At 39.7% G+C, this 14,795-nt stretch overlaps 1 protein-coding gene across 20 annotated transcripts in view; it reads right to left on the reverse strand.

Annotated features, from left to right (window-relative positions):
• Window positions 1–14,795, reverse strand: part of ATP2B2 (ATPase plasma membrane Ca2+ transporting 2) — a 393,712-nt gene that overhangs the window by 114,244 nt on the left and 264,673 nt on the right. For all 20 annotated transcript variants that reach the window (XM_071813028.1, XM_065845964.2, XM_071813033.1 and 17 more), the window contains one exon: window positions 3,838–4,035. In XM_071813028.1, coding sequence (XP_071669129.1) covers window positions 3,838–4,035 — 198 coding nt within the window. The remainder of the gene's footprint in view (window positions 1–3,837; window positions 4,036–14,795) is intronic.

Here is a 14,795-nt window from a genome sequence, read left to right on the forward strand (position 1 = left end):
GACAGTCACAAGGAGAGGATCCAAGAAGGCCCAGGCAGTGAGGGTGAGGGTGCTAGTGAGGGTGTTGGCAGAAGACTCTGAAAAATTGTAACCAGTTCAACAAGGGTACAGATGGGAGATGCACCAAACCTGGGCCATGCTGCCGATGTGCTCTGACTTGCAGGACTGTAGGAAGATGGCTTCAGAAAGGCTCAGAGAATTACAAATTGCAATTATGTCATTCCTGCAAGAAGAACTGACTGTTTCAGCAGAGATCGAAGAGGAAGAGTGGGAAAAAAACAACCAAACAACAAAAACCCCATACAAACCACACTCACAAAAACAAACAAAAAACCCACACAAAACAGAACAAACAACAACAACAAAAACAAAACCCCAAACCAAAACAACAAAAACAACAAACCCACACACAAAATGGCAACAAAGATGCTGAAGGGAGTGGAGCATCTCCCTTATAAGGAAAGGCTGAGGGAGCTGGGGCTCTTTAGCTTGGAGGAGACTGAGGGGTGACCTCACTAATGATTATAAATATGTAAAGGGTGAGTGTCAGGAGGACGGAGCCAGGCTCTTCTCGGTGACAACCAATGGTAGGACAAGGGGTAATGGGTTCAAACTGGAACACAGGAGGTTCCACTTGAAACTGAGAAGAAACTTCTTCTCAGTGAGGGTATCAGAACACTGGACCAGGCTGCCCAGGGGGGTTGTGGAGTCTCCTTCTCTGCAGACATTCAAACCCGCCTGGACACCTTCCTGTGTAACCTCATCTGGGTGTTCCTGCTCCGGCGGGGGGATTGGACTGGATGAGCTTTCCAGGTCCCTTCCAATCCCTGACATTCTGGGATTCTGGGGAAACAAACCTAAAAACCAGGTGGGAGATTTCTGCAGATCTGCAGGCAAAATGAGGTGGCGATCTAGGAGCAACTGAGCAGCATGGTCATTTCTCAATCCCTTGGCTGGTTTTTGATTGAGTCTGAGCTCTCATTCCCAAAGGTTGATTCATTTCCACAAGAAGTGTGATGGTTTGAAACCACAGTCCATGTATTTGATCTCATTAAGCAACTTTTTCTATTCCTATACTGTCTTTAAAAAACAGACACTTGAGACTATACAAACTGTATACAAAAATGATTTCACCGTACACTGATATACAAAACCAAGTATTTAAAATACAGTCCCACATTAATCCATATAACAACAACAAAGCCAGGATCCCACATATTCATTACATCCTCTTTCTCCCAAAATATATTTGCTCAAATGCAGCAGTAGTTTTGCACTTTCTTGAAAGAGCAGATGATGCCATGTGGATCAGTAATGAGAGCAGTAATTGCCACAGGGCTGACGATAATTTATGCAGCAGTTCTCAATTGCTCCTAATGGCCTGTCAGATGGTAAAAGGGAATGCAAAGCAGATCATAAAAACAACTCTAGCGTAGCTTCTGAGAACAAAATTCTTGAAACTTTCACTCTTGCTAAGAAATATGAAAATACGGGAACTGAAGTGGCTTCTGGAGAAGCGATAAAAGAAAACTACCCTATTATCTGTAATTCCTGTAGCTCAGGTTTTGTGATTGCAGCACAAAATTAAATCATGTTCTCAAGATTCACCCATCTCTTAAATGAAGAACAAAAACTTCATGTACTGTCAAAAACAGATTACTATTTCTTACAGTTAAGATTGGTTGAGAAATGTCACTGCTGATACTTCAAAACCACAGAAATGTCAACTCTTTCCAATAGTGCAAACTGAATGCAACTCAGTGGGTAATAATCTGCTTACTTTTCTCAAGATAATACCAAACTGCATTGCAGATATTTGGAAATGCAATTATGCTACAAGGACTGAAAATTGGCAATGTATCAACAACCATAGCTTAAAATAGGAAATAAAAGTCAATCTAGAAATACACATAGAAAATCACCTTTTGAGCTGATAACTGCCTAATACAGCAAAAGCACACAAACATTAGACTATACCAGTGGACAAGGTTCCTAAGCAAGTTACGCACTCTAATAGTTTTTGGATGTGTGGATTTTATCATGCATTCCTCCTTTGAAAGCCTCAGGAGAAAAATATTTTACACTTAAACTGCAGAAACCAGTTAAATGCTAATTGCACTGTGTCTTAACGTGTCTTATTTTCATGTTATTACCTTGTATTCCTACAAAGAAAGGCTGTAATTTTCATTAAGAGATGGTCACAACTTTTAAAGTTAGTCCTAAGCAACAAGCAAATGAAATATTGCGAGGCAGTATTGTGTCAGTCAAAAACGCTGAAAGAAAACAGTTTTAAAATTCACTAACTTGATTTATTCTCCCTGTGTAAAACATAGCAAAACCTTCCAGGAAAACAATTCTAAAAACACAGGGAAAACAGTGACCATTGAAAAAATCATGTGCTGTGGGAAAACACAAACACTTTTTCCCAGGCTGTATCGCTGAGCTTTTCAGACTTTCTCAGAATCTCAGCTGTGTCATAGTTTCCCATGGGAAGAGAAACATTTTAAATGCAGTATCAAAATAAGAATAAAAAAACCCAAACAAAACCACACACACAACAAAAAACCCCAACAAACAAAAAACCAAACCCAACAGCGGCTGATGACACATTTATCCTCTTCCTAAAACCTGTAACAATCCTATTTTCAAAATGCCTTTCCCACCAAATAAATTGAACATAAGAGGGTACCCTACACATTTATGCGTACAAAAAAAGTCTGCAGAATTAAATTCTAATTTTGTAAAGCATCGTCCATGGTTTACAATGTCCCCAAAGTATTCTACTACTATGTCCAGTTATACGAGGAAATAACAATAAATAACTTTTTCTACAGTTAAAAACCAAATGACTCCTTTTTCTTTTCATGTCTAAATCAGACACTTGCTGAATCAATAGTCACATATTCAAAATTCAGTTAGAAGGCAAAAAAAGATTACTGATTGTATATAAAGGATTAAAGAATCATAAATGTGACTGAAGAGCTATGCATAGCTACGTGCTTATTCTGCTTGTGAATGGAAAAGGAAGGAGGACAGGTCTTCACGGGAAGTGGCCAAAGGAAACTGAAGCAAATGTAAAATGCATTTCAAGGCTATATTTAGAGGAAGACATTCTTCAGACATTTGCCAAGCTATTCACGTCATTTCACACAGCATGTTTTATCCAGCTTTGTAAGTCTATGAGAGCACGGGGAGGGGGGGAAAATCTGGATCAGTTGCCAGAAATGGAAATCTTGCATTTATGTAGAAGAATGAATATTTTAAGCACGTGAATTCAAGAGTACTTTCTAAAGGGAGGGGGTGGGGGTGGGAAGGGCAAGGTGTTAAAACTTTCTACAGATATTACAGAAGGATTCTGCAGTATATCATTTATAAGCAACATGACCTATCCTCTAATATTCCCGTTTGAGCCTCAGCTATAACACTAAAAATACCAAAATAAGTGAATTTCACTAAGTGCAAGTTGTCAGCTGGTATAAACTAGCTGAATACCTGTGCATGGTCACATATATAGGATACATATATTTATATAAGCAATTACGTATTTCTCCTCTATAATGTGGTAAACAACCATCTAAGATGAATAAACACCAGTTTTATAAGAGTACTGTGATTTTTCTTTAACTCGTTTCGCACATGTCATGAGGTTCTGCTATTTGCATAAAGAAATGTCAAGCATACAAAAATATGTCAGTACCAGCTGTAGTGGGGATAGGAACAAACCACGAGGAAGTTTCCTGTTAGTGACCTTCTGGAGGGTGGGGATGGAATCAATTTGAAATATAAGATTGGTTTTACTTAAGCTTATACATATGACTTCTATTAAAAAGTTTTTACCTTCATTCCCTTCTCCAGGTGGCTGATAAAACGAAAGTCCCAAAGATATGATGGCTGCAATTTCCAAGATTATAAGAGTCACATCCTGCAACGCCTCCCAGACTAGTTGTAAGAACGTTTTTGGCTTCTTTGGAGGTATAAAATTTTTTCCAAAAATAAGCTTTCTTTTTTCTAGGTCTGCAGCAGTCCCAGCTAATCCTGTAAATAAAATAAAATAAAATGAATTAAAATTGCACTGAAATAGAAAATGCTTCCTTACATCTGCATTTCAATAAATTACTTCTCCAAGAACAACAAGTTGTGGCATATTAACGAATAGGTAGATTTTTCCACTTAAATTTTGCTTTTGCAAGATGTTTTGTCCTTTTGTTCTGATCAGAATCATTATGGACTCCATTTAATACTAATTCCTGCCAGTTTTAATCACAAAAAAGTCTTTGAACTAGTAGGTTTACTTCAATAAGACCTATGTATACAGATACATCCATACATACAAGCAATGACTTCTGAAATTAGATCATAAAGCACAGATAAATTATATTTGGGATGAAGCTGGAATAGCTGTTGGCAGCTTTTGGTATTATCCGTAGAAGCAGCACACGTCTTCGTTATCACCTCAGGTCGATGACTGCAAAGTATAAATCAATAAGACGTGTCATATTCTACTTCAAAGCATCCACTCTTGCTGCATATTACGTACTGCCACACAGCCACTGGAATGAACTGCATCAAATTTCTGCTAACTGAAAAACGACACACTGACAGGTTATATATGCAAAGAAAGTAAGAAGGAAACAATATAGTACCTCAAATCAATATAAAATGCATTAACTTTGCATGATACTTCAACTTAAGAACATCTGAATTTAAGGATACAGCGTAAGAATGCGTGGTTGTGCTGAACAGTGAAAACTGCTTTTTCTCCTGTTTTTTAATTATATTAATGTATGCATGTCTAGCACCTTTTCTCAAAAAAAAAGAAAAAAAAAGAATTGAATTGCAAGTGTTAGTGTAGAGAACTGCCTGTACACTGCTCCCAGCAGCAGAAAGAACTGCAATAAAATAAGTAGTTCCATATATCTGTCAAATAATATTTGCCATCAGTTGGAACATTTACAAAACTGTAGGTTTTGAACATGATCAGCAAGGTAAAGATATTAATGCTTATTTCACAGTGACATGACACAACCAAAATACCAAAATGGAGAGCTGGCCTCGGAGGACGAAAGAAGCACCTGCGAGAGGACAGGACCCCCCGCTCCAAGGGATCCTCTACTCACACAGGTGGCTCAGGGTAAGTCTTTGCCCCCCAAAAGCACACCGGCACCCATGGGGCACTGCAGGAACAAGAAATCCCTATTAAAAGCATCTTCATGGTGCCAAGCAAAAGAAAGGAGGATCCTGACGTGCTGGTGGCACTCAGCCTTACGTCCCGCTCGCTCCGGACAGCGTGTGCCAGTAAATCACCTCCTGGATGGAAGCACCAGGCCCATGCATCATTTCCTCACGACCAATGCGATGCTTTTCTGAACGGATCAATCCTGCCATGGGACAGGCAAAGATGGTGATTCACCTTTCACTTCAGGTATATAATTACAGCTGTTGTGCAGCTTCTGGCTCATCAAACTTTCATTTCACCTTCAGCTTCTAAGAAACACTATCCCCCTCTCGCAGATAAAGGCACGCTGTAGTTATGATTACCTCACTTCATTTAATTTTCAGTACCTAGTGCTCAGTGACACTGGAACAGACAGGTGCCAGCTATTATGAAGTGTGTCTGCGTTACTCTTCATGACTTAAAAAAAATACGTCAAACCACTCTGCTCCTCCATGAGCTCCCAGTCAGCTTCCAACAGGAGGTAAACGCTTTCCCCTATGAAATATCCTCCACAGGCTGTGACCATTTGGAGAGCTGCCTTTTTGGGAAGCGGTGCAAACGCCAGAAGTCGGGACAACACACGTGAGCCATCAGGGGGTCACTCACCGCTGAGGGAGCTGACACAAAGGTGCTTTGATGGGCTTGCAGAGCCCTGCGAAGCTCTTCCACGCAAGGCAGGGTTTTCACTAAATGGCAGACACAGGCTGCACCAGGCCCCAAAACACAACTTACTCCACTTCATACACAAAGGGGAAAGTACACGGACAGGACAGAAAGGTTTTCTGGCAGAAATGTTCAAATAATGCGTCTACAAGCAGCAATACAAACCTCTCAAATAGAGAAAAGTCAAAAGCACAATGGAAGCAGAAGGAAGAGCTGTGTGAAAGACGCCTGTGTTCCACTCCAGAGCCCGTGTGCATGGGGGTGGCAGCTCCAGTGGCAGGCGGGTGACCAGGTACCCTGCTGCATGGCAGGGACCACCAACATGGGACAGGAAAGAGCTGTGGTGTTTTCACAGAATCCTTTTGGTTGGAAGAGACCCTCAAGAGTCCAGTGGCGGGCTACAAAGATGATTAGGGGCCTAGAGCACCTTTCTTATGAGGAGAGACTGAGAGAGCTGGGGCTGTTCAGCCTGGAGAAGAGAAGCTGAGAGGGGATCTCATCAATATTTATTAATATCTCCAGTCTGGGCATCAGAGGATGGACCAGATTCCTTTCAGTGGTACCCAACAACAGGATGAGAAGCAATGAGCATAGAGTGAAGCATAGCAGGTTCCATCTGCATATGAGGAGAAACTACTTTACTTTGAGACTGACAGAGCCTGCAACAGGCTGCCTAGACAGTATGTGGAGTCTCCTTCTCTGGAGACATTCAAGACCCACCTGGACACATTCCTGTGCAATCTACTCTGGGTGACCCTGCTTTAGCAGGTGGGTTGGACTGGATGATCTCCAGAGGTCCCTTCCAACCCCAACCATTCTGTGATCCCTGAGTCAAACCATTAACCAAACCCTGTCACTAACCCATGTCCCTAAGAACCTAATCTCCACATCTGTTCAACCCCTCCAGGGATGGTGACTCCCTGGGCAGCCTGTTCCAATGCCCGACAGCCCTTTCTAGGAAGACATTTTTCCTCATATCCAATCTAAACCTTCCCTGATGCAACTTGTTGCTTGGGAGAAGATACCAACACCCTCCATGCTACAACATTCTTCCAGATTTTTCAACAATACTAATTATATTTACCTAGACATGATGAATTAATGACTTTGAAATTATAGATTGTATATTTTACTGTCAGGATGCCATAGAAAGGACACATACCCTGTTCTTTGTCACTGATCATAATGCACATATAAATACATGTACATACTGAGAAGTCTCCAAAGCAAAGAGAGATACTGAAACTCAAAAAGCTGCTTTTTCTCTGAGACAAAATTGTTCATTCTGACACCATAGAAATTTAGACACAATACAGTTGAGGACCAGACTGAGTTTAAAGCATCTATGGTCACCATTATCTTTCCAGACTACAGTCTAAGTAACCTATGATAGAATTTAGACAGAAATTTTATTTAGTTGTGCTTTTACATTTTCGTTATAAACTTTATCTTCCTTAAGACCCATAAATAGACATGGGTAAATCATTTATGTGATTTTATTAATTTCTATAAGTGAAATTACTCACCAAGTCAGTCTCACCTAAAAATAAGAGCATATTCATCTTTAATTACGAAATGTGTTTTCTTGTAAATCATTTAGAAATGCTGGAAAACGAAATTCCAAGGTCAATTTGAACAAAAAGGCTTCCCTTCTCCTGAGATTTGGCCATCACTCAATAAAGCCCATTCAGCAATTTTATTTTTTTCTCCCAGTGTGTGCCAGAAACTCACTCCTATATTTAGAGAGACAGAGAAAGGAAAGGAGAGAACGAAGAAACCTACAGACCAATTGACAAAATCACATCATAACAGCCCTAAGCACGACTGTAGAGATGAGGTCAGAAAGCAACAATAATATAGAGAAGCTGAAGCGCTTCCATAAATTCTCTATACCATGGCCAGCACAAGGTATAAGGGGGCACACTCTTTATCCTTTTCAAATAATCTACTTTCTTCAGCCATTTTATTTTAAATAGTCATGAAGGTGTTTTGAGTAAGGCAAAGTTAGTTGTTTGAAGAGGATTAGAGGTCACTGCCGCTTTCTGCCGCACGGGCAGATCTGCAGGACGCTGCTTCCCAGCTCGTGCGCACCAACAGGCAGTGCAGATGGAGAAACGGCAATTAGCACAGCGAGATCTGCAAGTGGACATCTGTCCTTCCTCACCAGTCCTTTTAACCAGGAGACAGCTTTCCTGCTGCTACCTTTCTATCCTCCCCCCCTCCCCATTATACATACTGACTTCATTACTGTTCTGGAATTATTTTTTATTTCTCACTTGTACCTTAAGTATTGAGTTCTGTGACAACAATGAAAGAGCACTGCAAACGGAAGTAATTTGAAATATTTCTATATGGCGATATAACACATCTAAGGCAGTGAAAAAGAGACAGTGGGGACTAAAAAAACTGAATAGAAACACCAGTTCAATATGACTTAAGAGTTCATGTTACTGGCAAAAGAAACAGTAACCAGACTGTCTGGTTTTATGTTCACTTGCCCACACAAGCATGAATATGTTCTCTTTTTTTAAGTGCTTTTCTATGTTGAAGCTGTGTGATACATGTTTGCTTGACCCAAGTGGCTCAGAATGCTTATGCAGATTCAGGTTAAATTCACATACAAATAGTATAAACAGGTTTAGGAAATATTGTCAAAATTTATTAGTGATGCTTCCAGCTCTTGAATAATTTCTGAAGATTTCAGTTTCCAAAAATTTTGCCAAAAATTTGTTTGAAATTTGTGGGAGAACATAAGTGCATAGAAAACAATTTCTACAGTATTGTGCAGTATATTAAATGCATTTCTGATTTCATCTTGCACTGTCACTTTTTTGGAAGGAGAAAAAAAATTATAAAACTGGAGAAACACCACTTAATGTATTTTCTCTGTTCCTTATCTACATCTGCCAGTTACTGCATGCTGAATATAAAACCATCCTATCAATTAATGCTTCCTGGGAAATTGTATTTCTCTGACAGTCATCTCCACTGCAAGCAAATGGAGCATGACAAACAGAGAACGATTTTGATGCTGCAAAAATAGCAAAAGCACATCGCCACTAAAGAAACCATTAAAAAAAACCCTCAAACAAAACCAGCAAAGCTCTTAAAAGAATGTTTCACATCTGCTTAAATTACGAGATGAAGAAAGGAGCATTTGCATTTGCACTAATTGTGCAAACAAACCATTCATTACTTACTAACTTTCTTCTGTACAATTTCTGATGCACCCAGAAAAGTAGATAAAAATTTCAAATAGCAAAAGCTGTAAACAATGTCATTTATAAGTCACAGCATATATAACTTCAAATGAAAAAAATTGTTCATCAAGGAAAGCGAAGGTTTCACAGTGATGCCAAACTGCTATTGACATGAACCCACAGAGGTAAATCAACTGTTCTGGTTAGTGAACTCTCAGGACAGTTAGATACAACATCCATGAATTGTTCCTATGAGACCCCAGAACTCTATTTTACCTCACGAGCTCCAATCGCCCTGGTCCCAAACTCTCTTCTCAAATGATAAGCTTTCCTAACATGACGGTACCCACATCCTTACAGAAACTAAAAAAGTAAAACTGCACAAAATATCACTTTGACTGTCATTTCATTTTCTTTACCTTGGTTCCACCAATTCCATTTATCTCACATTTAACTACGACACCACCTCTGCCCTTACTACTGCTACCTAACCCTTTAATGTCACCTGCCCAGGCCCACCAGCTTCCATAGCTCCTGCAGAGCTGCTCTGAACTTCAGGACATGAATTAGAAATATTAGCCCAGTTATTGCTCTTGTAACGTAACAGAAAATTCAAACCCAAAATGTCATTCAACATTTTTAGCAGGATTTTACTCCCTGGCTTTGGAAGCGGATTTCTGTGCACTATTTTGCTTCTCTCTCTTGAAAAAGCTAGAAGCGACAGCAAGTCTTTTTTTCTTCCGCTTCTTCCACTTCAATGTAAGCAGTATTATCTATCTAGTGCCTGAAAGAGCTGAAAAAGTCAAATTTTCAGTTCAAATAAATAGCTAGTAACTAACAGATTTTGTTTCCAAGATCTGCCTTGGGAAGCTGTCCCTACCTAAGAAACTGAGGAAGGCAAGGAGACATACCCAGTAAACTCGGGTTACCGTTATGGTCTTGATGAAATGCTAAGGAAGATCTATTTTGTCCCTTATGTTTAATGATGTTATCAAGTGCACTAGGATGTAATCCAACATCAGTCTTCCTTAGGTCAGGAAGCCTTGATGACGCTTAAAGGGTACCCAAGTAAAATAAACATCTGCTTCTGTACCAGGTACGCCACAAAAATATACATTGCATCAAACTACCTGTTTTATTGACAAAAGATGATTTTTTTTTCCGAACTAAAACACACACAGAAGATGTGAAACACAAAGTGAAAACATCCACACCAAGAATGGATGCCTCTGTGACATCTCAGTTTTATCAGGTCCGTTGCTTGAAAGTTTCTTGATGCGGTACATTGAAATTCTGCTTTGGTCACATTAAAATAAAATCAGTTGAGAGAATGCAGTCCATCAGTAGGAGAGTATTTAATGAGACCATTTACTAGTTTCAGCAAGCTGAATTTGAATTTCACTAGTGAGTGAACTTCAATGAATAATAATTTCCTTCTAATCTCGTAACAACAAAGCTGTCTGTAAAGTGTAATGAATCTCATTACCTGTTTTCATTAATATCACTTGCTTATATTTGTTTACATAAACTTTAAGAAATTTGTTCAAAAATTCAAAGCGTTTGCAATTACAAATCACCCAGCACATGTCCTGTGAGCGTTATGCTGGTGCTACGATTTCTCCAAGCCCATTTGGCAGCACTGCCAAGAGGCCATTGCAGGATTTAGAATCTCCTCGAGTCAAGTGCTTTACAAGCTGAATTTAAACAGCTAACATACAGAAAAGAGGGGCACAGAAGTGGCAGCACCAGTGAATGAATTAACTCCTGCATTTCCTCATTAACCATCTTCCCTCTTCACATCCAACAGGCCCAAGTCCCCGTGTCCTGCCCTCTCGAGCTCTGCCACAGCTTCGGCTGCCACCACCGGCCAGGGACCCCCTTCTGCAGCTGAGCAGCACCAAAAACCCTGATGGACACCTCCCCTGTCAGAGACTGCAATCTGATGTCACACAACGTATATAAATACATCTCTAAATCCATAACTTAAAAAAAAAAAAAAAAAAAAAACAAAAAAACCACAACAAACTGAAGAGTTTAACATTCTTTCTTATAGAATGATGCCTCTAATGTAAAAGTTAGGAACAGATGCATAACAACTTACTTTTCTACAATGAGTTTCTATCTCTCACTGTCTTCCTAGCTATTGAAATGCATCAGCAACTTTATCTCCATTTTATGAGGCAGAGAAAGGCTGAAGTTCTTGCCCCAGACAGTTTGGTGGCAGTTCAGGGGAGCAAGTTCACAGCTTCTGGGATTCTTTGTTGACACTCAGCTGCAAGATACCATGCAGGATTTATTACTGCCAAGAAGCACTGAACGCTTCACGGCATATTTCACTCATTTCCCCATCTAGCCATTTTGGTTTTATTTCTTTTATCTTCTTATTTCTTTTTAAAATAAAATTGCTCTGAAAATAAGCTATTAACCAGTAACAAATAATTTACATAAGATGACTAAGAACAGGAGAATCAGAAATAGTTCCAGAGAGCGACTGTAATGCAGCCCCCCCCCCAAAAAAAGCCAGTCATCTGAAAGACATGCTATAATTTGATACTAGTCTAATCACTGGACTTACGTGCAGTGCATAACCATGAGCCAACATCACGGCAATAGACAAGACATCACATTTTAAAGGCAAGATATGCATTATAACAGATGACTAATATTTTTCTTGACTAAATAGACAACGGAAAGCTTTCTGAGAGGCTGGTAATAAAGCATTCAATAAGAGCTGGAGGTACTGTATGAAGAAAGAGGAATTAGGATTTGCTTTTTACACATGTACTGGTGTCAGTGGGCATACAGCTCTTGAGACGGAAGATAATCACCCCACCAGATATAATTTCTTGAGTTCTTACTCCAGTCAATAATCATGACAACATTTATATACATCTCATCTTGTGTACCACAGGGTCCTGGACTGTTCTATCTTGATGTAGTACCAAGTACAATAAAGTCACTACAGATTCAGGGCAGCAATACTAGTAAATACTAATAAGCTAGTACATGTAGCCACCCTCCAGCTCCTACCCATGACCAACCAGATAATAAGGAAGTCCTTAAAAATTTCTTGCTACATTAGTTATAAACAACAGCCTGGGGACAGGCAAGTCCCCCAATGGGAACACCACCCTCCGTCACGCTCCATAGGGAGGCTCCGATTAGATGGGTCAAGTACGTGCCTACATGAAGGCATCTTCTGTTCATAACAATTAAAAGCCTCCAAAACTTCAGGTTTTCCCATTTCTTATCACAGCACAACTTCACATTGCTCGAACTTTTGCAAGTAAAACATCATGTTCAAAGGAGGCGTCAATGAAACGTCCCAGCAACTGAAGCATCTGACTGCAATTCTATCCAGCTGAACGTACACTGCTGAGAGCCTCAGCTGGCTTTTCTATAATGTACTTTTAGGCTGATATGGTTTAGACTCACTAAAGGCTCCTCATGATTTTCTGTTCAGTTCCATAGAGCATGTCTGCTCAGGAAGATACTCATGGTCATCTGAGAAGGCAAATGCCCAAGGAATAAAGCATGTGCAATGGGAAAGCGTGGCTTGAGATAGGAAGACACTGCACAGCTGGATACACATCAGGTAGACTTCTAAGGTAGCACAGCATGAGGCTCTTACACAGTATCCTGAAGCTCCCATGCATCTCTCTTTTTATATGAAGAATCTTTACTACTACTATTTCTAACTACAATCACTGTAGGTTCTTTACTATAAGCAGTTCTAAGGGTCTATAGCTCATATTTATTTGATGAAGCCTGCTGGAAAGGTTCAAAGTAGCAGCATAACAACATATGCTGTCATATCAACAGCACAGAGAACAGTTTTGGTGGTTTTGTGTTCTTTTCCTGGACAGCCAGGAATTTGTAGGTTAAAGAAGTTAATTCCTCATATAGATGTTTTAACCTTTTATATTAAAATAAATAAGAAGAAATCTTATGTTCTGAAGAGACACGTTTTTATCATGTCTATAAAGGAGTCAAAATGAAAATACCCAAACCCACTTTGCCAAGTCTGCTTCCACAGCATGATTCTTTCCTACCCACACTTTAGGGGGGAAAAAATGTAAAAAAAAAAGAAAAAAAAAAGGCAACAAAATCACGACAACAAATAAACCAGATAGCAATGAGCTGCATTCTTCTGAGGTGTTACCTCCAAGAGCTGCTACTTGGCAACTCTTCTTAATCTCATTGCTATCTTTGTCAGCATCATCTGCTTTTCCTGTGAGTCACGTCAGCTCGTCAGCTACACAGCAACTGTACTCACTCCAAGCTGTGCCTTTGCAAGAGGCAGAGCATTTGCTACAGTCTCTTTTATGCTGCTGTGTATTCAGCAGAGTATCCAAGGTACCCAAAAAAGTGAGAACACTGAAGAAAACAAAGTGCTATGATCATTATGCCATCTGCAAGCAACATTAAATGCCACCATCACTCCTGCAAGTGACAATAGTGTCACTCCAAACCACAATGCCTAACATGTGAGGAGACAGGAAGATAAGAAAATGCTTTTTGAGCATCCAATGGATTACATCTCACTGCTCAGAAGCATTAAAATAATCAGACCTTTGAAAGCTCAAACCTAGCACACACACTGTTGTGCTGTCACCTGTGTATCACGGTTGCACCCATCATTACCCATCTGCTCCATCCTCTTGACAAACAAGTAGGACACAATCTTTAGATCATCATCCGCCTTTCCTGAAGACTTAAGTACTACATAGACTTGGAGGAACAATCAAAGTGAAAGAAGCTGTAAAATTTCATCCAAAGCTGCCAGCATGAATACTATTACAGTGAATATCTCATAATTGAACACAGATCTATAGTCAAAGTTTAGAGACACTGGGCACTGATAATTTAGCAAGTTACTGCTCCGTTTTCTAGATAAGTCGAGAAAAGATGGCAAAGAAAGTCTCAAGATTTTCTGTCTTCTGCTAATTAAGCCAAAAGCTGCCTAGCTGTAAAAGAGCAGCAGAGTAGCGCAGGGGATCCACCATCAGTAGCGGTGTTTTCATTGGGATGATGGCACTGTTGGAACAGACCTAACATTATTGCTCCAAAGAGACTTCTGTAAATATAATTAAAAGGGAATAACATCAAGAGATGCCTCTCTTAATACTATGAAACTGACAATGTTTCCTTGACTGGTGTTTTATTTTTGAATTATTAGAAAACATAAACTGTGACCTAAGCAATTCCTGCGTGTACTGTGGGATACAGCATCAGTTTATTCTTATACCCCCACGCAGCAGAACTCCATTAGGAACACAACACCCACAGCCACCTCCTTATGAAGCTCAGTAAAAAGCCCAAAAGAATAGACTCTCCCTTAGATGAAGCATATATTGTCAATCACCTTGATCAGCCCTCAACATAACTAACCTAATCTGAATGCAATAACCATTACTGAAGTGCCTCAGATTTTTTTCCAGTGCAAATCAAATACTAAATCAAATTGTAAAGTATGGCCCCCAAGGAAGGTGTTCCTAGTCACCAGCTGTAGTAAGAACCTAAGCCTGAAACAGTCAAGGGCTCCATGTATTTTTACAAACACCTAACTGGTCTCATTTCAAAAAAATCTAATCTTAATAGAAACATCATAGAACTTGTAAGACAAGGTTTGCTCAAAGCTTTCTCCACCAATGAACTGTGTATCACACTAATCTGTTTTTCACTCTTTACTGAGTACATAACTTGCATTGTACATT

The sequence above is a fragment of the Patagioenas fasciata genome, chromosome 10 (assembly GCF_037038585.1).
Source record: "Patagioenas fasciata isolate bPatFas1 chromosome 10, bPatFas1.hap1, whole genome shotgun sequence".
Taxonomy (NCBI): Eukaryota; Metazoa; Chordata; class Aves; order Columbiformes; family Columbidae; genus Patagioenas; species Patagioenas fasciata.